The sequence below is a fragment of the Panthera uncia genome, chromosome B4, assembly GCF_023721935.1.
Source record: "Panthera uncia isolate 11264 chromosome B4, Puncia_PCG_1.0, whole genome shotgun sequence".
Classification (NCBI taxonomy): Eukaryota; Metazoa; Chordata; class Mammalia; order Carnivora; family Felidae; genus Panthera; species Panthera uncia.
Window position 1 is genome coordinate 75,811,933 of NC_064809.1, and position 27,737 is coordinate 75,839,669.

The window sequence follows — 27,737 nt, forward strand, 5'->3', positions numbered from 1 at the left end:
TGGAAAAAGTGTTTAATCACCAAGAAATGCACATTAAAACAATAATAAAATACCTTATTTTACTTAAAAAAAAAAAAAAAAAAGAAACCCATCTTTAAGGCCTACTGAGAAGCTGATAATCAGGTTCTCAAACATCAGGTTCCCCAAAGTCCTGTTTCCTGAGAGGCTTGTGGGAACTCCTGTGGGGGTGATGAGGAGCTTAGACGAAGAGCCAGTGCTGGTGGGGGTCACTGGGATTGCAGGAGGCCATGGCTGGCTTTTTGTTCTCAGATGTCAAGCAGGTACCAGATCCTGAGTTCCTGATTAACTGGTCCTAAAAGATGACACAGTAAAGGGTCAGCCTGGGCCTCAGATCTCTAACGATGCTACTAGGTGGGGAATTTGACAGGGGGCAATAAATAAAAAGCAAGGGAAATGCAGCAAGGCCCAAAGAGGACATTTCCACATTTCTTTCTTTGGATGCCAGATACCCTGACGGGATGCATTCCTGAGTTTCCACCTGTAGCCAGTGTCAATTCCCCACTGCTGGCTTCAGCCTGAGCGGCTGGACTAGAGGAAGGCAGGACCGTGGGGCTAATGCTTTCGAGAACCCCTCCTCTGGACGGCTAGGCTCAGAGCCCTGAGCCGCTGCTGCATACCCCCACTTTCTGCCTTTGATCATATTTTGACTCTTCCCTTCCAGGCAGGCCCAAAATTAGGTTCCTTTTCCCCTAAGCCAAGGCCTGAAGATTGGGGTAGGGTGGGGTATGGAGGCTCACTGGCAGTGCTAGTCTGGGACCAGTATTGTAGAGATGACATTCGGTACCCTGAGGCAGTGTGGTGTACTAGAAAGAACCTGTGCTTTTAAGCCAGAAGGATCTTGGTCTGAATCCCAGGCCAGCTATTTACTAGTGATGGGGCTCGGGCCAGTCACAAACTTGCTGAGCTCCAGCTGGCTCATCTAGACATGTGGGGGCACCACCCACTTGGGAAGAGGGTCTGCAAGATTACCCACACCCAGTGTATGTACCGGCACACGGAGGCCAGGCGGGAACCATAAGCGACTTCACCTTCATCTAGTTGGGTTCGGCCTAAAAATACTGGAGCCACGACAGAGATGGCCATGGACCACAACTCCTAACCCCAGCTCTCTATCAGCCGGATCTAAGACTTCACCGGACGCTACCTGGGCCCTGAGGACCCTGCCTGTGGCCGAGCCCGCTTTCTCCACACTCCCTCCGTCGTTTCGATCCACCACACGGCATCTCAGGCACAAGGTGCAGAAAACGAGGAGGGGGTGGGGGCAGTCGCGGCCTCAGATTCTAGATTCTGAGCCTCCCGGGGCTGCTGACTCACCTGGGTCAATTCCCACTCCTCATCCTTGGGGACTTGGCTGTTTTGGCCAGTGAAGTGACAGCTCCGCAGGCCCAGAGTGCCGGCACTGGCGTGCAGACACAGCTGCTTCGCGATGTTATGGCGCAGGTCCCTCTGGGTTGTGTACTCAAAGTACTAGGAGTCAAGACAAGGGGAGGCGGAGAGTTTGCCCACTACCTTCCGGGGCCAACCGCCCTAAGATTCCAGCCAGAGATGGCCTTTGAGGGAAGAGAGTGACTGAGTGCCAAGACTGCCGTGATCCCCGCACCACCTTCGGGTCTCTTACCGTATCGAGGCTTTACCGGAATAATCATGGCTTAAGATTTTTTCTTTAAAATCATTAAAAACTGAACTCCATTTTACATGCGATCTGTGAGATCGTGGGCTTGATATGCTAGTTCCTTGGTTTAAAATTAAAAAAAAAAAATGCTCGCCAACGTACCACCTCAAATCATCACGCAGGCCAGCGGTACAGGAAATGGCTTATGATGATTTTGTTTGGATTGCGTATGTTGGCAGCCTGTTCCGTGTCCCTTGCCTTGCTTTGGCTCCGTGTCAGGTGCCTCTTGCTTACCAAACACTGAGGGACTGGGGGTGGGGGAGGACTGAGGACTAGTTATTGCTCAGGGAAGCTCTGGGCACTGGAAAGCACGGGGTACATTCCCAGGATGCCAGGTTATTGTGACATGTCGGTAGATGGTTGTTTTGGGGTCGCTGCTGGGTGACAGAATCAGAGCGGTAGCTTCTGGGCTGGGGAGGCTTTGAAGCAGAGTGCGGGGGAGAGCAAGTGCTCAGAAAGTTTCCACAGTTCCTCTCAAACTTCGCTCAGTAGCTGGCACCCTCCAGAAGGCCTTCCTGATTGACAAATGTCCCCTCCCACTCCCTCTCTAGCACCTACCACTGATGCCCAGTGCTCCTCAGGTGTCCCTGCTTCATCCTTCAGACCTTGTCTGCCTGTATCATATATTCCCCCTCGGACTGGGAGCTTTCTGAGGGCAGGGGTGGTATCTCCTCCTTTCCCTGGATCTCCCCGACCCCAGTCCTCCAGAAAGGATGATTCTGAGTGGAGAAAGGGGTCTGTGAAAAGAGGAGTTGTTCAAGAAGCAGGCTTCTCTGGGGCCTGCCCGGTAAGGTGCGGCTGCGTACCTGGTTGCCACCAAGGCCGTGGCAGGTGTACATGATGAGGGGTTTCCCCCCATGGTTGTTCTCACCCACATCCAGGCACTGATCGACGCCAAGGTTCCTGATCTGCAGAATGGTGAGGACAGAGGGGAACGAGGATAACACAGTTAGGAATTTTCTGGTGTGCGGTGTGGGGCTCAACTGGAATAAATTTGCAGGGCTGGATTTCCCCTCTGTGATTTTCCTCCTCTGCTCATCAACCCAGATGCCAGGAGTTCATAGCGAAGTGAGGTGCTTCGCCTAAAGGCTGGGCACAGTCAGGCTGGGCAAGCTCCCGGGCTGCCAGGTCCCTGGAAGAAGCCCCTCAGCACGTGCGAATTTCCTTATGAGCAATGGTTCTCAAAGTGGGATCCCCAGACTGTCAGTGCCACCTGAGGACTTGTTAGAAACAGAAACTCGGGGCGCCTGGGTGGCTCAGTCGGTTAAGCGTCCGACTTGGGCTCAGGTCGTGATCTCGCGGTTCGTGAGTTCAAGCCCCGCGTCAGGCTCCGTGCTGACAGCTCAGAGCCTGGAGCCTGTTTCAGATTCTGTGTCTCCCTCTCTCTCTCTGACCCTCCCCCATTCATGCTCTGTCTCTCTGTCTCAAAAATAAATAAACGTTAAACAAAAAAAAAAAAAGAAAAGTAACGGAAACTCTCAGGCCCCATACCAGTCCTACTGAATCAGCATTCTGTGTGTGTGTGTGTTTGTGGGGGGGGGGGGACAGAGGGAGAGAGAGAGAGAGACTGAGGGAGAGAATCCCAAACAGGCTTCGTGCTCAGCGTGGAGCCCGATGTGGGGCTCGATCCCGCAACCCTGGGATCACAGCATGAGCCAAAATCAAGAGTTGGATGCTCAACTGACTAAGCCACACAGATGTCCCAGCAATCTGTGTTGTAACATGCCTTCCAGGTGATTCTGATGCAGGTGAATGTTTGAGAACCACTGCTTATGGGCTGTTTCCCCCTTGCAAGGTTTGAGCTATCTCTAGAAGCCCCAAAGTGGCCTTCCAGTACTCTTTTGGATAAAGGAGTGTAGAGAATAAAAATCAATTCTTGTTTGCCATCCGTCTGTGGGGTAAGTAGTCTTGGACCACTCCCGGGGCTTCTGTGATGATGGGTGGGCAAGCTGGTTTTTAAGACTTACAGCTCCATAGAAGGTGGGCTTAAGGTCGGGAACAAACATCTCTGGGTAGATGTTGTGCAGGAACCAGGAAAAGTTGCGACAATGTAGTTGTTCCTTCAGTTGCAGTCGTTCCGAAATGTCACCGAAGGATTTCTGTCAACCGAGCCAGCCCCCAAAGGGTGAGTACCACCAGCCTTGGCCTTCTTGTATGGTTGAAGTAGGCAAGAGTTTCTGGGGCCACTTTCTCCCAGAATGGGTCTCCTGCTCATCCCTACTCAGATCCTGTTGGGGCTACTGGCTTAGCCCCACATCTAAACCCAAGCTCCCTGTCTTGGCTTTCGGATGCCCACCCATAGCTCCCTTCCTCCTGCATCTCCTGACTTTCCTATCAGTTTTCTCCCAGACCTCAGTACCAAGCCTCTCAGAGCAAAGCCCTTCTTAAAATGCCAAGACTCTCTAGGCGGGACCAACAAAAGCTCCTCCCATTCACTAGCCTTCAAAATCTGGCCTCTCTGGGCTCTAGCTCACAGGGTCTGAGGGATAAAGGGAGGCACCAGATGGTAGCGATGGGTGGGCCTCCACCACTCAGCCCTTGACTATGGTCTGGGATTCTGCACTTCTCTTCACCCAAACACGTCCCGAGCACCATTTCCTCTCACCTCTTGGGCCATCTTTGCTGCCTGCAGATTTCTCCGATAGAAGATCTCCTTGTAGCTATCCATCCAGACCTCAGCCAGGCGCACTTGGTTGCGAGCAATGACACTGATGCCTTTGGGGAAGGTGTGAGGGCTCTTGGTGCGGAACACGTGGCCTACCACAGAGCAGGGGATGATCTCCATTTGGCCCCCACACTGCCACACCTGCCACAAGAGGACACAAGATCGGGCCTTCAGGGAAGTAGTGGGTCACTGTCCCCTCCCCCAAGTAGCTCTGTTCTATTCCCAGGGTACTAGGGTCCCAGGTCTAAGAACTCAGGGCAATGTTGCTCTCTCTCCTAAGGGGGGGAGGGCGGGGAGAGAAGGACATTGACCAGGATTCTTCCTAGGCCGTGACTATGCAATTCCTAGCTCTAGTGTTAGTTCAACTCCGATTTAAGCAAATGGGGATTTGTGGGGTCCTGAGGGTTGTCAGGGCCCACTTTAGAGAAAGGACAGTCGCTTGACTTTGTGTCTGAATACCTCCTCTAAGCTCTAGGCACTTGGCGTGTTGACCTGGGAATGCTGAGTTTATCCGCTCACCCAGGCGTTACTGAAAACTCAAGCTCCCTCAAACCAAGAGGCTTGTGACCCCATCAGAGCCCTGGCGCATCAATCATAGCAAGGGTAGTCAACTCCCGGGTGCGCTGTGGTAGTCGCCCGGACTTCTAGCACATTAGCTGCCTAGGGAAGAGACTGAACAGAGATCTGAGGCTCATGGATGAACCTGCAATCAGAATCTTCTGATTCTGGTGACTGACCTGGCGACCCTTCTCTATGCCAGTGGGCTGGTTTAAGACATCCCTCTCACCCGTGTCCTCTCTTTTTTAGGTTTTAGATTAGTAAGCATGTTGTTATTCGTTTTAGTATAGCAGCGACAGAGCTCCATGCCCACAGTCACAGTCACACAGGCATCAATGATGTGATTAATCTGTGCAGGCACGGCGAGAGGTGACTTCATGAACGAGCTCATCTACTTGCTAATTACCTCTCCCCCGGTGCGGGGATCTGTGTGGATTTCACAGAGAGGAAATTCTTTCTTCCTAACCTAGTCCTGAGTTGCCTTTTCCTGGAATCCCTTAGAGTTCTGGGGTCCACGAGAGTTTGGGCCATCACCTTCAGTAACACAGAGCTTGCTGAGCAGAGGGTAGGAAACTTCCAAGGCTACCAGGGCCTGTGCCCTCTAACCTGGAAAGGGAAACCCGACTTTTCCTGAGAAAGGACAGCGACTGCTGACTGCCCTGTTCCACCTTCATGCTCACACTTTTCCCACAGAGCTCACAAAAGATGTCTCCAGTCCCCAGGTGTCCAGGTTCTTTACCACTAGTATCCCTTCTCTCTGAGGAGGTCTGCCCAGTAATTTGGCCCACGTTGTCCAATCTGATTGCCACGGACGGGGGTGGGGGAACCGAGGAAAGGGGACGGACACCAGGACAGGAAACAGCCACCCTTCTAAGTCCACCTCCAGATGTGATATCCCCGAGGCTGCCGCTGCCTGAGAGACAGGGCCTCAGGCTGTCCCCCCGGGACACCGTGGCTCCCCCATGAAGCCCTCTTCACTCTCACCCGGAAGGACATTTCCACGTTCTCCCCTCCCCAGATCTCCATCTGATTATCATAGGTACCGATGTGCTCAAAGTAGGACTTGGAGATGGAGAAGAGGCCGCCAGCAAACGTCGGGGATCTGGGGAGACAGAGGGAGAAGCATCTTTTGGCGGGGACGACGCGTAGAAGCCTGGTGCGGAAAGCTGAGGACCCGGTGTTAGCTAAAGCCCGGCCACTCCCCGCCTCCTTTCTTCCTTCCTGGGATATGCAGCCCCTCTTCCATGGACTCATTCCTTCAGCAAATATTTACAGAGCTCTGTTGTGTTCTCTCCACCTTCTGGGACCAGGTCAAGGAGAGATGTGATTATCATCACTCCTTCTGAAAGGCACTGATGCGTTCGTTCAAGGTAGGATCTATTAAGCACCGGCCACCAGGGCCCAAGTGCACGTTAGTCACGCAGCCTAGAAAGCTCTGTCTGAGAGCTCAGTCTAGAAGCAGACGGCAGAAGCACCATTGTCTGCTTTGGGGCAGCAAAGTTCCTAGAGCACAGTAGTAACTCCGTTATCAGAAGCTGGGTGAAATGGTCTTTGGAAATAGGATTCAAACCACGAATGAACGAATATGACCTGGATGGACCCTCTTCTGTTTCAGAATCCCCGGTCCTTTCTAGGGATTAGAAAGGCGTGCTAGTAGGGCCTAGTCCTTCCGCACCAGAAATTTTAGCTTTCGGGAAAGCTGCCAGCTGCTTTGAACAAAGGAAACCGGTAACAGGTGCTCCTGGAAGCAGAGTAGGAAGTGAGGTGAAATTAAGCTCAATTTGGACTAACGGGAGCATCTGGAGGTTCCAAGGAGCTTCTGGCTTTCAGACAAAGGCAGGGAGGTACAGATCCACTGTAGGGGAAATTGGTAGAGACGTCCCATTTCTAGAATTCAGATACCACGTTGCTCATAAGACAGGCGGGGCCAAGAGTTGAAGGCAGGGTCGGAGCTTGAGGAAGACAAGGGCAGGAGTCTATATATAATCACTAGCTGTTGGCATCTGCACCCTGGCCAGCCTGGCTTGGATAGGGCTTTGCTGCCCTCAGTGGGTGGCTCCATGTGCTACAATCAAGCAGAAAGATCCTAAAACCTTCTCTATTCACCTAGAACCTATCAAGGTGCTTTATATGCAGCAGGGGCTCAGTCAGTGCTCACTGGACTGATTGGTCAAGGAGCCTGATCTTAGTGTTACCCTATGGATGCTCTTGCCACCCTGAAGTAGGAGTTGGCTCCCAGAGCCACTTTCTGGAAGGACTTTCAATCAGGAGTCATGCTCAGGCAGGCCTTCTGTCACTGCTTCTGACCTCTCCCAGGCATCCTAAGCCATCCCAAGTAAGGCCCAGAAAGCCTCAGAAAGCCCTGGGGCTCAGGTGAGCACTTCGGAGCTAACCTACTTCTTCTTGAGGGTCTCCCTCAATTTATTTATTAAAATAAAATAAACTTGTGGTCTCTAGCAACACAACCAGCAATCCGGAGAGGGAAGGACAGGAGGTGAATGAGGGGCAGACCCAGCTGGGCATTAAACAGAGGGTAAACTTTTAAGCATCCACCCTATAGCTCAGGGGTGGGCAAACTATGGCCTATGGGCCAGAGCTGGCCTGGCTTCACAAGGCTCTGGGCAAAGCAAGGTTTCTACATTTTTAAATGGCTGTTAAACGAAAGCAAACGAACAACAACAAAAAAACCCCAAACCAACAGAGAGTAACGTGCAACAGACTGCATGTAGCTGGAAGGTCCTAAACTATACGCTATCTGGCCCTTTACCAAGAAAGTTCAGGGCAACTGTACCCAACTGCAGAACACTTGTCCATTTTCTTTTAATACGTTTTCAGTCTTTTCAAAGGTAGTGACCTACAAGGGCTATTCAACAGTGACCTCTACCCACCATCTCTCAGCACCTCTGCAGGCGCCAGTCACAGCCTTCCACGTGTGGGGAGGAATAAACAAAGGACCTACAGAAAGCCTTCGGTCAGCGCCTGGCACACACTAAGTGGTGAGGAAGAGCAAGCAGCTACGGCGTGAGGCAGCGCGCGGTGTTGCAGTTAGCAGCATGGGCTTTGGGTCAGGCCGGCCCCGATGGCTTTCCTATTCCACCAACTGCTAGCTGCCTAATCTGAGGCTGATTGCTCACCACTAGGAGCCTGTACAACAGCCCGTACCCACCTCAGAGGGGGTGAGGATTAAGGAAAATATGTCAAGTGCTTCCTAGAGTGCCTGATAAATGTGGACGTAAGACGGTCCAGGTCCCCCGGGGCCGGCGTGGGGCTCAGCAGGCCGTGGTCCTTACTTGATGGGGTAGGTCTCATCTTTGCGCCTCTGCTTCTCATGTGCGGGCAGAGCCTCCCAGCCAAAGGTCAGACTCCAGTCAAAGTTGCCACGGCTGTGGACCCTGCCCCTCGGGACGGGCTTGGAGAACTCGAAAGTGTTCAGGTCGATGGTGACGATGTCTGGGCTCACCACCACCGTCTCGTCCTCAGCAATGCGAGCCAGGAGGGGCTCCAGCCAGCCATGGAAGCACTCGCCTGCAAGCCGGGACCGGACCGGAAGACAGCAGTCAGGGTCGCACCCACAGCCACGCCCAGGCCCCACGCCCGCAGGGAGGACGAGAGAACCTTCCACACACTCCCTAGTGTTAGAGAAACGTAGGCAATCTCCACAGCTATAGGAAGCAGAGAGAGGTCTCCCGAGACCCTCCTCTCCGGCCCCCGCCCCCCAGCCAAAAGGCGAAGGTAACTCTGAAGAGAAGGATGGAGGGCTGGCGGGGAGTAACATGGTCAACTCAAACGATCCAAAGCACAGGGAAGGCCCCAGATGGGTGACTTCAGGGTTTCTAACTATCCACTGTGTGGATTTCAGAAGGGGGTGTCTCCTGTCCCAGAGGGACCGCACCCCAAGCTCCAGCTCCACTTGTGGAATAATAATCCCTTTCACTTGTCTGGCCCTTTGAGATCTTCAGGGAACTGCATAGATTACTTTATTTGGACTTTGGAGTAGTAAATCTGTTGGTGAGTAAGGTCGACATCCTCGTTCCCACTTTACAGATGAGGAAACTGAGGCGGTTAGTGACAGAGTCAGAAGGCAAGCCCAGGTGTCCTGACTCCCAGTCTAGAGCTTTTCCTAATACGTATCACCACTTCTAGGGAACAATTTCTTTCCAGACAATGGCGGGGAGGTGTTTGGGTTTGGGGCAATGGGGGGGGGACCTTTTTGTCCCCATGTGGCCCTACGGGAAAGCTCCACACAAACCGCTTCCCAGGGGTGACGGGAGGCCTGAGGGGCTGAGCTCAGAATGAGGTACAGAGCAAGCAAGGGAGGGAGAGAGGAGTCTGGGGCTCCAGAGCACAATGCCAGCAATTGTGGGGTCACCGTTGTTTTAAGGCCATGGGTGCCTGCTGATTAAACATCCTTGGGATTGGGACGAGAAGAGGGCACGAGAAGCCGAAGTGAATCCCAAGCCACCTCCAGTCCCAGAACGGCAGGGGCCTCGGGGATGCCCCGGCCCTGGCTCCTCGGTCCACCAGGGGGCGGGGGAGGGGAGCAGATACTCCCCCACCCCCACCCCCTACCAGGTCCCCCATACTCACAGTGGGCGTCCAGGAAGGTGAGCACCTCCGCCTGCGCCACGCTGGCGCCCAGCAGCCGGGCAGTGATCAAGCCCTTCCGCTCCTCCTGCCGCACCACCCTCACGATCTGCAGCTTCTTTACGTACTGCTCCAGTTGTTCCTTCAAGTACTCTGGAAGGGACGGGGGCATCGGTGCCAGCTCACTGCCGTGTGGCAAACCTAACCCCCCTGTGAGCGCCAAGCCGGGCGCTTTCGGGCCCCCAGCAGGCCTGAACCCCTATCGACCTAAGCAATTCCACGGGCGCTGAGGATGGGAGGGGGTGGAAGGAGGAAGTCCCGTGTGTGGCCAAGCAAACCCTGCCACCCCGAGCCCACCGTGCCAGGAGACTGGCCATGCCTGTGCTTGTTGACCTAGGAACCTTTCCCAACCTCCGAGCCGGGGCCTCCGAGCTGTGTTTCTTTGGTCTCAAATCAAGTTTAAACTTCCGACAGAGGCTCCCAGCTGCCCCTTGGTCTCTGCATCCTCTGGGTCAGCCTCTCTGGGAACCGTGATTCCGGTCTCCTTTCCACACCTGGAGGTTGTGGCAGTCATGTCTCAGTATCTAGGACTCCCTGTCTCCCAGGCTCCTCTGAGCGAGCCGACAGGTAGAGCACACACCAATGTTGATTTCTGGCTTGCTGGATCAGCAGCCAGAATCGTACTCGAATCCTCCCTATTACCTCCTCTGCATGGAGGAATCTTTAAGAAGATGAAAAGACACTGAGCCGCTTTTCAATCAAATTTAAAAACCAGGTACCAAGGGCCGGCCCTGTGCTGGGCACAACGGTGAGCCTGTTACCCAGGGAAGTGGCGATTACAGGGCAGGTAATCAGTGACCTGCCGGAGGTAGTGCAGGGCTGGGGGGAGCCTGCGGCAGATGCAATCATCCTGGATTTGGGGAGAGGTGGGGAAGGCTCTCTGAAGGGAGGGAGGGACGGCTCTGCTGAGATCTCCAGTTCCTTCTGAGTGCGGGCTTACTTCACGACCCTGTTATCCATTCTGAAATCCTCAGGGCTTTAAAAATAGCTCTATTCTGAAACAATCCATCCTGAAACCTATTCCAGGTCCTCCTTATGTCTTATTAACTGCTATACTGCAGTGGCCTACAGTTTCAGAAGAGGAGGTTGAAGGCAGATGTGACAGATGAGTGTGTCCTTTCTGTTTTGGGCTGTGGGATCAGCCCAGGGCTTAGGCCTTGCTTTACATGCAGTGTTATACAAATTGTGGGGCCCCAAATCAATTTTGGGGGTGTGTGATTGATATCTCTCTCTCTCTCTCACACACACACACGCGCGCTATGCCCAAATACCTGAGCGCCTACTATGTGCCAGTCATTGAACTAGGTGCTTGCACGCTGACTTTCTTACTTAATCTTTTCTACGAAGATTAAAATGTTCTGAAATATGGAGTACTGTCCCTGATGTTTATAAGTCAAAATTAGCCTCATTCGGCAGCTTGGGTCTAGCACTCACTCAGCAAACACATGCTAACACACTGCCCAGGTGTCAGACATTATCCAGGGCAAAGTCGGGCCTGGTGCGGCTCTTGCCCTCAAGGGGCTCCTAGACTCATCATCTAACCATAGCCCCAAGGGTCGGCTCTAACAGGAAGGAGGAGGGAGGAACCCCAACCAGGAGCCTCACCTTCTCAGCATGGCTGATGTTTCCCCTTAGAGCTTAACTGCGCTCAGAGGAAGTTCATGGTGGTGGAGATAACCCAAGGACAAAACATCACAGGAAGTGGGTTTTGTGGTAAGAGACTGCAAAGTGCTGAGCTGTGAACCCCACGGGGTGCTGAGCTCTACAAAGCCCTGCGCCCACGCCTTCCTTCCAGTCTCAGGTGGCTAGGCTGGACCTGGGGAGTCTGAGCATCACCCTCAGACCCTTCTAGGGGTGGGAGACAACTCCCCTCCTTCCTGTCATACCCTTGGACCCACTGGACACATGCCCCAGAGATGAGTACAGCAGAGCTGAAGGTGGAGACGCAGCTGAGCCCATCCATACTCTCTTACGTCCCCTAGACGTTATCCTCCTAATTCAGGTTCAAAACCCCACCACCCCAACCCAGCTCCGTTCCTCATGGCTGGAGTCTATGAGACCCCTGTGACCTCTAACACACCTGCCTGACCCAGTCCCATGGTTTGAAATACCATCTCTCTGCAGATGGCTCCTAGGTCTTTTTCTCCTGGCCCTGCCATCTTCACTTGGGTGTCTAACAGAACCACAAACCTAACACGCCCAAAATGAAACTCCAGATTTCCTCCCCTCTCTAGTCTCCCCATGTCAGCATGTGGTAGCAGCATCTCTCCAGCTGCTTTAACCTAGGAGTCATGCTGGACTCTTCCCTCCTCTCACCCACCACAATCAGTGCATCAGCCAGTGCTGCCAGTTCTTTCTCTCCACCCCCACGGTCACCCCAGCAATGATGTCTTAGCTGGTCTCCTGGCCTCTGCTCTACACCACTCTTTCCAGTCATTCTTGACATAACAGCCGCAGTGAGCAGCAGAGTTATCTCTTCAAACTATAAATCAGATCATCGCACTGCTGGGGCTTAAAATTGCACTTAAAGGGGTGCCTGGCTGGCTCAGTTGGTGAAGTGTGCAACTCCTGATCTTGGGGTTGTGAGTTTGAGCCCCATGTTGGGTGTAGTGCTTACTTAAGAAAAAAAAATGCACTTAAAAACAAATCTGAACAGTATGGGGGCTCCTCAAAAAAATTAAACACAGAATTACACAAGATCTAGCAAAGGGTGGATGAATCAATAAACAAATGTGGTATATACAAGCAATGAAACATTCAGCCTTTAAAAGGAAGGAAATTCTACCATAATCAATTGAGATTTACCCCAGGGATGCAAGGATGGTTCAATATATGCAAGTCAATCAACAAGATACACCACATTAACAAAAAGATGGTTAAAAATCATACAGTCATCTCAATAGATTCAGAAAAAACACTTGACAACATTTAATGTCTACTCATGATAAAAATTCTCAACATTAAGTCAGTAGAGAGGGAATATACCCCAACACGATAAAGACAATACATGACAAACAGACAGCTGACATTACACTCAATGATGAAAAGCTAAAAGCTTTTCCCCTAAGATCAGGAATAAGACAAGGGCACTCTCACCACTTTTACTGCACACAGTACTGGGAATCCTAGCTGCAGCAATTAGACAAGAAAGAGAAATACAAGACATCTAGATTGGTAAGGAAGAAATAAATCTGTCACTGTTTGCAGGCACGATATTGCATATAGAAAACCCTAAAGACTTCACCAAAAATCTATCAGAACTGATAAGGGAATTCAGTAAAATTGTGGCACACCGAATCAATAAACAGAAATCTGTTCTGTTTCTATACACTAATAATGAAATAGCAGAAAGGAAAATCGAGAAGACAACCCCAGTTAACACTGCAACAAAAAGAACAAAATACCCAGGAATAAATTTAACAAAAGAGGTGAAAGACGTGTATTCTGGAAACCATCAGACATTGTTGAAAGAAATCAAAGATGACACAAATAAATGGAAAGATCTACCATGCTTATGGGTTGGAAGAACTAATACTGTTAAAATGTCCCTACTACCCAATGCAATCTTCATCAAAATACCAAAAGCATTTTTTTCACAGAACTAGGACATATAATTCTAAAATCTGCATGGAACCGCAAAAGATCTCAAATAGCCAAACCAATATTGAAAAGAATAACAAAGATAGAGGTACCACAATTCTAGATTTCAAACTATACTGCAAGCAATCGTGTGCAAAGCACAAAAACAGACACATAGATCAATGAAACTGAACACAGAGCCCAGAAATAAACCCATGCTTATATGGTAAATCTGTGACAAAGGAGGCAAAAATATACAGTGCAAATCAAATAGTCTCTTCAATAAATGGTGTTGGGAAAGCTGGACAGCTACATGCAAGAGAATGAAACAGGATCGCTTTCTTACACGGTACACAAAAATAAAATCAAAATGGATTAAAGACCCAAATGTGAGACCTGAAACTATAAAGCTCCTTAAAAAAAAGACACAGACAGTAATCTTTTGGACATCAACTTTAGCAATATTTTTCTGGATATGTCTCCCCAGGCAAGGGGAACAAAAGCAAAAATAAACAAGTGGGGCTACATGAAACTACAAAGCTTTTGCACAGAGAAGGAAACCATCAACAAAATGAAAAGGCAACCCACCGAAAGGGAGGAGATATTTGCAAATGATATATCCAATAAGGAGCTAATATCCAAAATATATAAAGAACTCCTATACCTCAACACCAAAAAACCAAATAATCTGATTGATTAAAAAGTGGGCAGAGGACCTGAATAGACATTTTTTCCAAAGACTTACTTTTCCAAAGTAAATCTTTTAATGTAGAGCAACTGTGCTGTAAATATGTTAGAATTTCACAACAGACGGCCAACAGACATATGAAAAGATACTTAACATCGCTACTCATCAGGGAAATGCAAATCAAAACCACAATGAGATATCACCTCACACCAGTCAAAATGGCTAGTATTAAGAAGACAAGAAGTAAGTGTTGGTGAGGATGTGGAGAAAAGGGAGCCCTTAAACACTGTTGGTGGGAATGTGCACTGGTGTAGCCACTATGGAAAACAGTCTGGAGATTCTTCAAAGAACTAAAAATACAAGTACCAAATAATCCATTAATTCTACTTCTGGGTATTTACTTGAGGAAAACAAAAACACGAATGCACCATTATTTGCGGCATTATTTACAATAGCCAACATATATATGGAAGAAACCTAAATGTCCACTGAATGATGAATGGATAAAGATGTGGTATATATACATAATGGAACGTTGCTCAGCCATAAACAATCATGAAATCTTGCCATTCGTGATAACCCAGACGGACCTAGAGGGTATCATGCTAAGTGAAGTAAGTCAGTAATAGAATGCTAAGTGAAACACTGTCTAATTTCACTCATGGGGAATCTCAAAATCAAAACAAACAAACAAACAAACAAACAAAACAACAGTAACAAAAAAGAGAAAGACTCATAGACACAGAGAACAAACTAGCAATTGCCAAGGGGAGAGGGGTAGAGGAACAGGTGAATAGGTCAAGAGGATTAAGAGGTATAAACTTTCAGTTATAAAACAAGTCACAGAGATGAAATATAGCATAAGGAATATAGTCAATAATATTGTAACAAATTTGTGTGGTGATAGATCCTAACTATGCTTATTGTGGTGAGCATTTCATAATGTGTATAATTGTCAAATCACTATGTTATAAACCTGAAACTAACAAAATATTCTATGTCAACTATACTACAATTAAAAACTTAACAAGGAAGGAAATACTGACACATGCTTAAACACGGATGAATCCTGAAGACACTATGCTAAGTGGAATAAGCCAGAAACAAAAGAAGAGATAGTGAATAATTTCACTTACGTGAGGTACTTAGAGTAGTCAAATTCATAAAGAAACAAATGTAGAATACTGGTTGACAGCGGTTGGGGGAGGAGGGAATAGGGAGTCACTGTCTCATGGGTACAGAGTTTCAGTTTGGGAAGACGAGGGAGTTCTGGTGATGGACGGTGGTGATGGTTTCACAATAATATGAAGGTATTAAATGCCACTGAATGGAGGGGCTCCTGGGTGGCTCATTCAGTTAAGTGTCTGACTTCGGCTCAGGTCACGATCTCATGGTTCGTGAGTTCGAGCCCTGCGTCGAGCTCTGTGCTGACAGCTCAGAGCCTGGAACCTGCTTTGGATTCTGTGTCTCCCTCTCTCTCTGCCCCTTCCCCACTTGCACTCTGTTTCTCTCTGTCAAAAGCAAATAAACATTAAAAAATATTTTTTAAATGCCATTGAATGGCACACTTAAAAATGGTTAAGATGACAAATTTTATGTTATGCATATTTTACCACACATACACGCATGAAAAATCCAAACACTGACCACTGTTTACAAAGGTCTTGGGATTCAGTTTTGCTCATCTTTTGAGCTCACTTCGTACCGGTGTTCTTTTTGTCTCCTTGCTCACTTCTCTTCAGCCATGCTTGTCGTATTTCTGCCCTATTAACACACCTAGGCTGAAGGTCTTTCGACTGGCTGTTCCCTTTGCATGGGACCAGAGTAGCCTTTCCTGGCTACCTTGACTAAAAGAGCTCTGTGATTATTCACGAGCTCATTATCCTGCATCTTTTCTTTTTTTTCCCCTCTAATTTCCTCATAGCCCTTATTACCCGAAATTATTTACTTTCTGTCTTTCCCATTAAAAAAGCAAGCTCTAGGGGCGCCTGGGTGGCTCAGTCGGTTGAGCAGCCGACTTCGGCTCAGGTCATGATCTCGTGGTCTATGAGTTCGAGTCCCGCGTCGGGCTCTGTGCTGGCAGCTCAGAAGCCTGGAGCCTGTTTCAGATTCTGTGTCTCCCTCTCTCTGACCCTCCCCTGTTCATGCTCTGTCTCTCTCTGTCTCAAAAATAAATAAACGTTAAAAAAAAAAATTAAAAAAAAAAAAAAAAAAGCAAGCTCTAGGGGCACCAGGGTGGCTCAGTCGGTTAAATGTCTGACTTCAGCTCAAGTCGATCTCATGGTTCATGGGTTCGAGCCCCACATCAAGCTCTGCACTGACAGCACAGAGCCCACTTTAGATCTTCTGTCTTCCTCTCTCTCTGCACCTCCCTCACTCATGCACACACACGCGCTCTCTCTCTCTCTCAAAAAAAAAAAAAAAAATAAAATAAAATAAAATAAAATAAAGGGTGCCTGGGTAGCTAAGTCAGTTAAGCTGTGGACTCTTGGTTTCAGCTGGGGTCGTGATCTTGTGGTTCCTGAGTTCAAGCCCCACGTTGGGCTCTGTGCACATAACACAGAGCTTGCTTCAGATCCTGTCTCCCTCTCTCTGCCCCTCCCCCACTTGTGCTCTCTCCCTCAAAAATAAAATGTTAAAAAAATAAAAAAAAAAGAAAAAGTGAGCTCCAAGAAGATAGAGACCTTGCCAACCTGTTCACTGCTGTACCCCCATGGCCTGGTACAGGGTCTGGTACCTGGTAGATAACTAAAAAAAATACTTATTAAGCAAATCAGTGAATGCCGCCTTTATTTACTGTTTTCTTGTGGGCTGTCCCCCTCTTCCTTGGCTTCTGAAAAATCTAGAAAAGAACAAGAGAAAGCCTTTCTTGTAGGGAGGACTTCCTCACTAATTTTTCCTGTTTTGTTTTTATTCTGTGTTCATGCCTATCTGTGTTTTATTCAGCCTTGAATCTAACTGCAACTGGGAGGTTTTTCTTGATGAATCCATTTGGAAGGATAAAAGGAGAAGTAAACGAGTATGACACCCCATGGGAATATCCTACAATTCACGGGTCCAGATAGAACATGTGGACACAGGGTCGTACCTTCAAACCTAAATCAAGATTCGCTGTCGGCCGCTTTCCGTTTCCAGGTGTAAGGAGTAGACTGGCAGATGAAATTAACATGTGGAAACAGAATTTCTTTATGGGCAGAAACGGAAGAAAATATGGAAATGGAAACCTTCCCAGAAAATCCAGGACATAGAGTTACTACGAAGTCTTCTTATATTATAAAACAAGGACAGAGGTAGGAGATAAAGGTGATAAAGCAACTTTACCTGTTGAAATACACACCTGAAGTTGTAATTCAACTAAAATCAGAGGCTTTGAATAGTTTCTGACTTGCATTGCTTAGGAGTTTAGGAGGCCACGAGACGACCTGCTACTTCAGTTCTGAGAGGCCAGTGGAAGTGAGGGAACTCTTGGGCTAAACCAAAGTGCTCCCCAAATGTCTCCTTCCCTGGGCTTCGCAGTGTATTTCCTGACTTCAGGGCTGCCCTTCACCTGCTTCCCTTCCTACAGCACCCCCTGCTGCCCAATGGCACCTCCTAACTCCTCTCTCCGTGAGCAACTTGCTGAGAGTCCTGTTCACTTCCTGACTCTCTGGGTCCTAAGTGTGTCTGATTTCCTCCCATCCATCTAGCAAATTCCCACAGGATGGAGGTGGAGGTTCTCTCCCCCTCCCCCTCCCCGAGGGGCAGGGCAGGACTTTCAATATAGGGATGCCCGGTTGGGGGCACAGTAGACCCATGGGCCTCGAGGGCCAGTTTTGAGAAGCTTGTAGAGCGTGCCAGACCGGGAGTGTACCTGGCCGCTGATCTGGCCATGCAGGAATAAAATATGTGCCTGGGCTTCAGACTCCAAAGTGGGAAAGAAAAAGTTCCCCAGCCTGGCACCAGGCCTCATCTCCCGCACCCTAGTATCAAATGCCTGTATAGTCATGGCCATAAATCTGCTGCCAGGTGCCTGGGTAGAAGGGCAGGAGAGCATGGACATTGTGTTTCAGCAGAGACACAGCCCTTGTTTGTGCGTGTGTAATGAGAGCCAGTTAATCTGATCAAACGGTCAAACACGGGAAATTGTATCCCACGGTGGACTGTGGAGATTTCTGACCACGGATCTGAGTTTCTTCCTCTTCCCCGCTGATCTGAACGTTGAAAGTATGTCTAAGAGTCCGAAAGCCCTCAGGGTGGAGTTGTTTATCGTAGGGTCCACAAATTCCCTGGAATCCCCTGCAAAAATGTGGGTGTGTGCACACTGATGTAGCAATTGTACACTATTCTAGGGAGGGGGCATAGTTTTAACAGATTCTCAAAGAGGCCAGGACGTAGAAAAATAAGAATGACTGCCTTAGTTTTTCAGGCAGGTGATTCTGAGATACTGGACCAGGCTCTGAGACAACCAGAGAGAATGGGAGCACGCATCTGGTGGCCGGCGAGGGGCAGGCCCTTTGGAGGAGCCACAGGGGTTACTGCAAAGTCCATCCTACCAGGCATAGGCTGCTGTGCCATTCATTCATTCATTCATTCTTCATCAGAGAGAGCACAGGCAGTAGAGGGACAGAGAATCTTAAGCAGGCTCCGAGCTCCACAACCAGTGCAGAGCCTGGCAAAGGGCTCAATCTCACAACCAGGAGATCATGACCTGAGCCGAAATCAACGGTCAGATGCTCAACCGACTGAGCCACCCGGGCACCCCTGCTGTGCCCTTTAGACACCACCGATGCCAGGCTGGCCTGATGTTACTTGTCTTGCCTGGTCGGAAGGGTTGTCCTTTACGGACGCCCAACATTCTGGGTGTCAAGGTGAAACAGTTAGGAACTGCCACCGCATGTGAGTCAAGCTCAGCAGCTTCTGCGGGATGGGCAGCACAGGGTTGTGGGGAGAAGGGTTTCCTGTTTGAGAGGAAGGGCAGCTGGTCCACCTGCTCTCCCTCCAACCATTCTATTGCTACCAAGTTTCCCTGCAGGAATCTATCGAGATGCCCCTTCCATCTCTGCTAAACTCTTTGTTCCTCCCTTCTGGAAGACCGATCTCTAGCTCCTTGTCCACTAGACCCTCCCGTTGCATCCCTGAAACAGGCTCGGTCCTTGCTTTGTAAGTGCTGCTGCCAGGTGTCTGTTCTCCCCGGGGAAATGCGAACACCCTGACTCAGTGGGGCTCACACTCAGTTCCTTCTGCTGCCTTCCCTGGCCCTATTCCAATTTTTGGCATCAGTCCTACTCGAAGGCAGGAAGGAGACTGGGGAAGGTAAGGGGACAGCAGCTCTACTGGAATGGCCCCCGGGCACACACCGGGAAGTGTGGAATCAGTTCCTGCCCTTGAGAAGGGAGTGCGGGCCCTGGAGGCCAAGCTGGGAGAGCCACAGATGGCTGTGTGCCACAGGAGGAGGAGAAGATGCCCAGTGCCACAGTCCCTGTCCTCTTCTGGCCCATCATCCCACTCTCGGGTGACTCTAAGAACTTCCTCCCCGGAGTTGGGGTCCTCTGCCTCCCTTCCTGACACTTTCCCTCCCCCCAGAACGGCCACCCTTCTAAGACAAGGTCATTCTCCAGCTTAAACATCTTCACTGAGTCCTCTTTTTTTCCTAAATACTTTTAGCATGGTACCAACTTCAATGCAGCATCGTTTATAGTCATTTCCTACAACAAACCTAAGCTTCGGCCAAGGCAGACTTCTCAATTTTTCACAAACACACCTATGTCTCTAGAACATTCTGCTACGCCATTCTCTCTTCTAGAAATACCCTTCAGTGCCTCTTCTCTGCCTAGACACTCCTGCCTAAGGGCCCAGCTTCAATCTGGTCTCCGCTGTGGACGGTCCTCGGCATGCCATGCAGAGATAACATCTGGCTAGGTGCTCCCACAGCGCAGCGTTCCCATACAAAGGGTGAACCAAAACTAATGCTTACGGAGCACTTCCTCGACACCAAGCACTCTTTGGCACATGGATTGTCTCATTTCTTCCCCATCTCTGATTCCTCGCCCAACATGTGAGGGAGTCAGCTGTCTTCATTTTCAGAAGAGGAAACGAAGGTTCGGAGAGGGTAAGTAAGTATCTTGCCCAAGGTCACAGAGCTAGGAAGAGTCAGGGCTAGGATCTGATTTCCTGCGTGTCAGACCCTCAAGTCCATGCTCTTTCATGCGTGTTAAGGCCGTGTTATGGGCCGTATGCCGCCGTGACTGGTGTTATAAGAGGCCATCTGACCTGTGGGGGTTGTTGGCCTTCTCACGGCAAGATCTGTCCCATGTCATTCGCCACTGCAGCCCCTCTGCCTAGGTCAGTGCCGGGCAGCGTATTCAGTGGCTGTCTGCGGAACTGCTTTGAAGGGTGCAAGTTTGGAGAGCAATCTCACCTGCCTCTTACCAACTACCGCAAAGAGAGCTTCCGAGGTAGATTCTCCCAAGAGTAGAAGAGGAGTTTAGCAGGTAGGAGACAGCAGGGAAGGCCCATCCCCACCGTCTGCCCCGACTTCTCCCCACATTTCTGACTGGGGGGTGGGCCTGGCAGCTCCAAGGGAGTCTTAGAAGCCAGAACTGCAAAGCTCTTGGAGCTCTTTGGCTGAAGTGGGAATAAAGTCCAGGCTCTAGGAATGTGGTCTACCTGCCCCCTGTCCCCTACCTTCCTGTCCCCTCACCTGCCTTCTCCCTGCTCCTGGACTTCATGGTGAGCAGTGACACCAGGCAACAGGTGGTGAGGGTGCCTGCTCCCTGGAAAGAACCTGCCCTCCTTCCCCGAGGACCAGGGGAGGCACTGGCCCCCTCCCCAGGGCCCCCTCCGGCCTTACCGTCGGTGCTGGCATCATCCACCAGTATGATCTCCTTCAGCAGGATGGCGGGGCTGGTGTGCAGGACGCTGTACACGGTTCGCAGCAGCGTGGACCAGGCCTCGTTGTGGAACACAATGATGACGCTGGTGGTGGGCAGTGGAGGGCAGCGGCGGAACTTCTGGTCGACACACCTGGACAGACGGAAGCATACAGATAGAGCTCTCCAGGTCCCCGGGAGTTCCAGGGGCGGGAGGGGTCTGTCCGTAGGTTTCCGTGAGCATCCTCTGCTCTCTGCGGCGCTTGGGCATGGCTGTTCCCTGTTCCTGGGTTACTCTGGTTTTCTACCTGCTCTGAGCCTCTGCACAGGTCCTAGCCGACCCACTCCAAAACCTGTCTGCCCCACAGCTGGCTCCGTGCACCAGCCGCGATGCGGAGGGGCTCCCCTGCCCCCCCCCCCCCCCCCCCACCACCCGGCTTCTCTCATCTGCTCTAGGACGTCCCAGGGCTGACTCTCTCTTCCTCGGTAATGAGCGTACTGCATAGAGTGTAATCCAATCCAGAGGTCCCAGAGGGGAAGTAATAGAGCGCGAGTTTGACATCCGAGAAAGGCGACTACAATTTCCACACTCAAGGAGAGAATAAGGCTCTTCTCTTTGCAATGTACGGTTCTTCTCTAACCCATTTCCTCGTTAATTACCTGTCATCTGATGCTACTATCACACATGATTTCCTGTGGCCTCTTCTCCGCCTTCAGCTACTCCAGCTACGCTGGGCACGTGGCCACACCGCTGCCCTCCTGACATTCCGCCTTGGGTGGGAGTGGGAATGGGTGAATCCTGGATTATCAAGGAATCACGTGGCCTGACGGCCTCTCTTATCCCCCTCTGCGGGTCACAGAGATTTCTCATGGACCCTCCAGAAGAGCCTCCCCAACTTCCTCCACTGGCTGCCCTCATGCCCGACGCCCCTCCCTGCTGAGGAGCTCCCGATAACTCCGAGTGGCTCCACCTTCTAGGACTAGAATAGCTGGTCCAAGTCCGAGGAACCCTAGGATCACAGCCCGGAGGAACCCTGAACCTGAGGATGGGAGCTGCCACATGAGAAAAGGCCAAAAGGGTGTATAACTCTTGCGTTGGGAAAAAAACAACATCTTTGACTTAAGGGCGGTGTGAACACGGCCACGGCAGCCTCAGTGTGAGGTGGCCGAGCAGGGATCCAAGTGCTGGTTCACTGCCCAGGACTGGAAGTATAAATGGCTTCCTATAAAGGTTGGAATGAATTCATGGCCCCGTGGGCCTTCATGGCAGGAAACCAGGAGGTGCTGGGACAGTCTTGACCATCTGGGCTGCCGTCAGGAAATGTCCTTTTCTCAGCAGCTCAGCGGCAGAGTGCTCCAGGCTCAGGCAGGCCTCAGCAGAGGGCAAGGCCACCGACTCCGCAGCCTGGAACCAGCCCTCCCAGATACCCTTGTGTCAGGCCCTGAGTCCCTCCTTCTGTAACCTGTCACTTTCATAACTGTAACTTCATAATTCATCATTTTACTCGCACAGTATCCCTGGGCCTCCGGCCTGACCACAATACCAACCACCAGCATAAGGGCACTGGCCAGGAAAAGAAGGGAGGGCTTAGAGGAAATCCTTGCCCACATGATAAGATCACCATCAGCTCTTTAACCTGGCATTTGGCCCGTGGCCATGACCATACCAGCCACGCTTTTGGTGGAGCCCTGGCCTCACCCCAGGACTTTGGGTGCTACTTACTCAGGGGGTCGGGTGTCTGGCCCCAGGGCCCTCTGCAGGGAGATCCGGTCACTGGCAAACGCATTGAAACAGTGTTTCTTATAGCCTTCTTCCTTCTCCTGGGTCTCCAGACTGGTCCACTTGTCCTTCTGAAATGCTTTTCCATCTGCCCCAGGGCTATTGGGATCCTGTGGTGGCCGTTCCCAGAAGGGCCTCAGCTCTGCTGGGGTATAGAGCCCAGGTAGGCAGGACCGGTTTATGGAGACCGGTGTCTCCTGGGGCTCTGGGGCCCGGATCTGGAGCTTAGGCATCGAATCTCGAAGGTTGTTCACGGCCCCCAGCATGAGGTCCAGAACATGGTCCTTCTGGCTCACCAAAGACTTCAGCCACGGTTTCTCTGTGGCCTGTTCCGTGCTGCTGACATCCCTGTGCAGGATGAAGAGAAAGAGCACGAAGGCACTGCCCACCATGGCCAGGCGCATGGGCATGTGGCGTCTACGGAGGAGACGCATCCTCGGGGACCGATGGGGACCCCGGCTGGGTCAGCTCTGAGTGCTGGGCCCGACCCTGGAAATAGCTTGATCTGTTGCGGTGGCCACACCTTGGGGCCTCAGCCTGAGAAGGGAAGGGATGAGAGAGAGAAATGAGCCAAGGCACAGGTGTGGAAGGGGCTCGAGGTTTGAGGCCAGGCTCTGTTGCTCAATGCTGACAACACCCTGGCCCAGTCACTTCACTTTTCTGTGCCTGACTTTACTCTCTCCATAGAATGAGGAGGCCAGACTCAGTGTCTCTTTCCTGCTCTAAGACTGTGCCATTCATGGGTCTAGGACACCGAGACTCTGCATGAAGACGTTTAATCGACGTAACCACCTTGGGAAACAATGTGACATTATCAAGCAAAATCGGAAGTACACATCTATGACCCCGCAATTCTACTCCTGGTTTTACATCCCACATAACCTCCTGCACACGAGCCAGGAGGCACGCGCAGGAAAGCGTCTAGCAGCGTTGCCTCAGATGGCAAAAAGGAGAAACAATCCAAGTGTCCATCCACAGAACGAATAAGTGTGAAATACCCATAGAACAGAGGATTCTACGGCAGTGACACAGGACGAGCTGCTTCCACAAGCAGCTACATGGTGTAATTGGTGAGTCTAGACAGCAGGTTGCAGAAAGATACATACGGTATGAATCCACTTACAGAAAATTCAAACACCTAAAACTAAACAATATACTGTTTATGAATACAAAAATGAACATGTAGCGGGGCGCCTGGGTGGCTCAGTCGGTTAAGCGTCCGACTTTGGCTCAGGTCATGATCTCGTAGTTTGTGAGTTTGAGCCCCACATCGGGCTCTGTGCTGACAGCTCGGAGCCTGGAACCTACTTCCAATTCTGTCTTCCTCTCTTTCACCTTGCCTACTCACACTGTCTCTCTCTCCCTCTCTCTCTCTCTCGAAAATAAATAAACATTAAAAAAAATTTTTTTTTTAAATGAACATGTGGTAAAGCTATAAAGAAAAATGAGGGGGGAAAAAAACCCTGAAGGAATAATAAAACCAAAATTTCTGGAGACAGAGGAAAATGTATGGGAACAGAGGCGCACAGTGGACTTTTTAAAATTTTTTTTTTTTTAATTTTTAAAAAAATCTTTATTTATTTTTGAGAGAGAGAGACAGAGTGTGAGCAGGGGAGGAGCAGAAAGGGAGACACAGAATCCGAAACAAGCTCCAGGCTCTGAGCTGTCAGCACAGAGCCAGACGCGGGGCTCAAACTCACCAACTGTGAGATCATGACCTGAGCCAAAGTCGGACGCTCAACCAACTGAGCCACCCAGGCGCCCCACAAAGCATTTTTTCTTAAGTGGATGGTGGCTGCTGGCTGCTGGTAGAACTGTTATTCTTTATACCCTTACATATGTTTTATAAATATTCTTTTCTATCTACTCATATTTAATTTTTTAATGTTAAGTTTTGAGAGAGAGAGAGAGAGAGAGAGAGAGAGAAAGTGGGTAGGAGGGTAGGGGAGTAGGGGAGGAGCAGAGAGAGGGGGACAAAGGATCTGAAGAGGGCTCCATGCTGACAGCAGAGAGCCTGATGTGGGACTTGAACTCACGAACCACGAGATCAAGTCCTGAGCCGAAGTAGGATGCGTAACCGACTGAGCCACCCAGGCACACCTATCTACTTATATTTAGTTAAAAACAAACAAACAAACAAACCCAGGGGCGCCTGGGTGGCTCAGTTGGCTAAGCATCTGACTTTGGCTCAGGTCATGATCTCACGGTTCATGGGTTCGAGCCCCGCGTTGGGCTCTGTGCTGACAGCTCAGAGCCTGGAGCCTGCTTCGGATTCTGTGTCTCCCTCTGTCTCTGCCCCTCCCCCGCTCACGCTCTGTCTCTCTGTCTCTCTGAAAAATAAACAAACATTAAAAAAAAACCAAACAAACCACAAAAAAAGCCCCGAAGGTTCTATAACATCTTCCAGACAGAGTTGGGCTTATGGGTTTACCAGCTTCTGTCCTCAGGCACGTGGTCCCATGGCTCAGAGGATGAGTGTTTGCCAAACTTTCTGTGGAGAACTCTAGATATTGGTGACAGTAGACCTGGGTACAAATTCTGTTCTGCCTCTTCTAGTAATAATAACACCTACCTTCTACGGTCATTGTAAGGATTAAAGTACCATGTGATAATTCATGGAAAAAGTTTAGCAGTCTCTGCACATAGCAAGTTCTCAAAAAGTGTTAGTTTCTGTTATTAGCATCTTGCGTGACCCTTGGACAAATTCATCTCTCTAAGGCTCAATTTCTTCATCTGTAAAGTGGGAGGTAACTAATACCTAACGCACAGGGTCACCATGAAGATTAAATCAGCGATAATGTAGGTACAGTGCTCGGCAGAGTGCCTGGCACGTACTAAGCCCTCACTAAATGCTATCAATTATTTCTATTATTATAATTAATAAATCCCTGCTCAGCTTCCCAGCAATTATCCTTGAGTACCTGGTCCTTGGCCAAAGCCACACTCATTACCCGTAGCATGTCTTGTTGAAGAGTAATTCCAGTTGAGCTACTTAATGCTGTTATTTAAACACACAAGCTCCTTCCTGCCTGTGGAGAAAAGCCTCGTGTCTGGAGTCACTGGGATCTGTGGAATATGCATCCATCATGATCTCCAGAGGGAGCGGGGCTACACAGGTGGTTTTCTTTTACAACGTCAGATTCGACACCATCAGCAAAAGTCACATAAAACGAAACCTCTTTGAGCAACTGTTTTGTATCAGGAGTTGTCTAGGAGACAGGAGAGGAAATGTGTTAATTCCGCCAGCAGTGATTGAATAGGGCAGGTACTCAGCCAGCCAGATTGGGGATGGTGAGAAGTGGGAGCTGATGCACTGAAATAAGAATATGCGGATTATGACCTGCGGAATGAGGTGGCCCAGGCCACCCACATGGCGTCTGTAGGTAGCTCCCTCAGCATCTGAGGTCCCACTTGGGGGAAGTGAAACCCGTGGGGTTATTCTGATTGAAGGCTGAGTTTCTACACACCCACACAAAGGAAGCAGAGGCACAAGATTTGTTATTACTTACAGGTCCCAGAAGCGAGGGGGCGCAATGAGCCAGAGGGAAGGGCTGTCCTCTGTCTAGGGTCACCAGGAAGCAGGAGACAGACATAGCTAGCTAGCACCTATACTTAAAGGTGACCAGGGCAGAGGTCACTATCTTCTCCCAGGCTTAACTCTAAGTAGTTATTATTTTTTTTAATGTTTATTTTTGGAAGAGAGTGGGAGCAGGGGAGAGGCAGAGAGAAAGGGGGACAGAGGATCCCAACTGGGCTCCACGCTGACAGCAGAGAGCCCGAGGTGGGGCTCGAACCCAGGAACCGTGAGATCATGACCTGAGCTGAAGTCGGATGCTCAATGGACTGAGCCACCCAGGCGCCGCCTAAGTGGTCATTTTAAAAGGTGCCCTGCTAAAAGCAAAGTGGGAACTTTTGGCAGGCATCCTAAAGTCGAGTCCTTATCTAAATGTCCAGGCTGTGGATGTGAGTAGGGTTATCATACTGTAAAATGCCAAGGCAGCAACTCAGAAAAACAAAGCCTTCTTTCTCCAAAGTTGTTTTTCGCATCACTATGGGGAGGCAGAGATGGGCAAGTCCAGCCTTCAAGGAGCATACAGTCAATTGGGGAAGTCAGATTTTTTTTTAATTGAAGTACAGTTGACCTGGGAAGTCAGATTTTCAATGGAGATCAGCCAATGAGACAGGCATCCTTGGTGCCCAGGGAGAGTGGATGCAGGAAACTCAGCAAGTGGGGGAAGGTGACGTCTGTGAAGAGGTCTCACGGTGGGAGGAGCTTGGGCTGAGCACTGACTCACAAGTAGGAGCTGGCCAGGCCAGGTGAGTACCTTTCAGGCAGAGGGAACAGCACCAACTACGGCCTGGAGGTGGGAGAGAGCATGGCCAAGCAGAAAACTGCCAGTAGTTCCATATGGTGGGAGCACGAAAATAGCCGAGGATGGGCCTGGAGAGGTGGCTGCAGGTAGGTCCCCATGCCAAGGAGTTTGCCCTTGACCTGAGGTATGGGAACAACAAAAGATTAGCCAGGGCCCAGCATTACAGAAAAACAGTATGACAGCTGGTGGAGGGTATCTAGGAGATTGATCTGATTGGCAGGTGGATGGCCAACAGAGAGGCGTGTCGGTGGCGGTGAGGGTCTGACCCAAGACAGCAGGAGTGTGGATGAGGAGGCAGGACCCGGTGCTAGGAAAACTCCCTTGGGTGATGGGACGGGACAATTTGCTCCAGTTGGGACACAGAGGGGTACAGAGCGGTATGAGAGAATTCCTCTCTCCAAGAGATCTTAAAATCTAGTTGGAGAATAAGAATTGCCAGCACTGGGTCCAGGTAGCACCTGTCCAGGGAAGACATGGGAACAGGAAAAAAAAAAAAAGGTCTTTCACTGAACACCCTTCTGCACTTTGAACCCTGACTACATTATCTATTCAAAAATTAATAAAATTAAAACTTAATAATAACAGCACAGGCAGTAAGGGCTAAGCTGGGAGACAGATCTCTCTGTGGGCTTGAAGGAGGCTTCAAGGAGGGAATGGGGATTCAGTGCAGACGCAGGTTTCTGCCCTAGAGGTTGAGCCGTGCTGGACCAGCACAAGGGGTTGAGCTAGACACCTCCTCAATTCTGGAACTGCCCCAGCTAAACACAAACAACAGGACCCGTAAGTGGGGAAGTGTTTGCCATGACAGTGTTGCCCCATCCTGCAGGCTGCATCTTCCCTGATATTTTCTGTGTACCTTCCGACTCCAGCAAGAAAGAGGGCGCACAGTTAGGAACAAAGGCTTGGTAA

At 50.2% G+C, this 27,737-nt stretch overlaps 1 protein-coding gene across 4 annotated transcripts in view; it reads right to left on the reverse strand.

Annotated features, from left to right (window-relative positions):
• Nucleotides 1-5: 5 nt before the first annotated feature.
• The window catches only part of GALNT6 (polypeptide N-acetylgalactosaminyltransferase 6), a 36,365-nt gene continuing 8,633 nt past the window's right edge, over nucleotides 6-27,737 (reverse strand). For all 4 annotated transcript variants that reach the window (XM_049625466.1, XM_049625469.1, XM_049625467.1 and 1 more), the window contains 10 exons: nucleotides 22,399-22,992; nucleotides 20,657-20,829; nucleotides 9,504-9,653; nucleotides 8,207-8,441; nucleotides 5,901-6,018; nucleotides 4,299-4,499; nucleotides 3,661-3,792; nucleotides 2,500-2,601; nucleotides 1,336-1,488; nucleotides 6-313 (listed from right to left, as the gene is read on the reverse strand). In XM_049625466.1, coding sequence (XP_049481423.1) covers nucleotides 200-313; nucleotides 1,336-1,488; nucleotides 2,500-2,601; nucleotides 3,661-3,792; nucleotides 4,299-4,499; nucleotides 5,901-6,018; nucleotides 8,207-8,441; nucleotides 9,504-9,653; nucleotides 20,657-20,829; nucleotides 22,399-22,889 — 1,869 coding nt within the window. In that variant the 5' untranslated portion in view covers nucleotides 22,890-22,992 and the 3' untranslated portion in view covers nucleotides 6-199. The remainder of the gene's footprint in view (nucleotides 314-1,335; nucleotides 1,489-2,499; nucleotides 2,602-3,660; nucleotides 3,793-4,298; nucleotides 4,500-5,900; nucleotides 6,019-8,206; nucleotides 8,442-9,503; nucleotides 9,654-20,656; nucleotides 20,830-22,398; nucleotides 22,993-27,737) is intronic.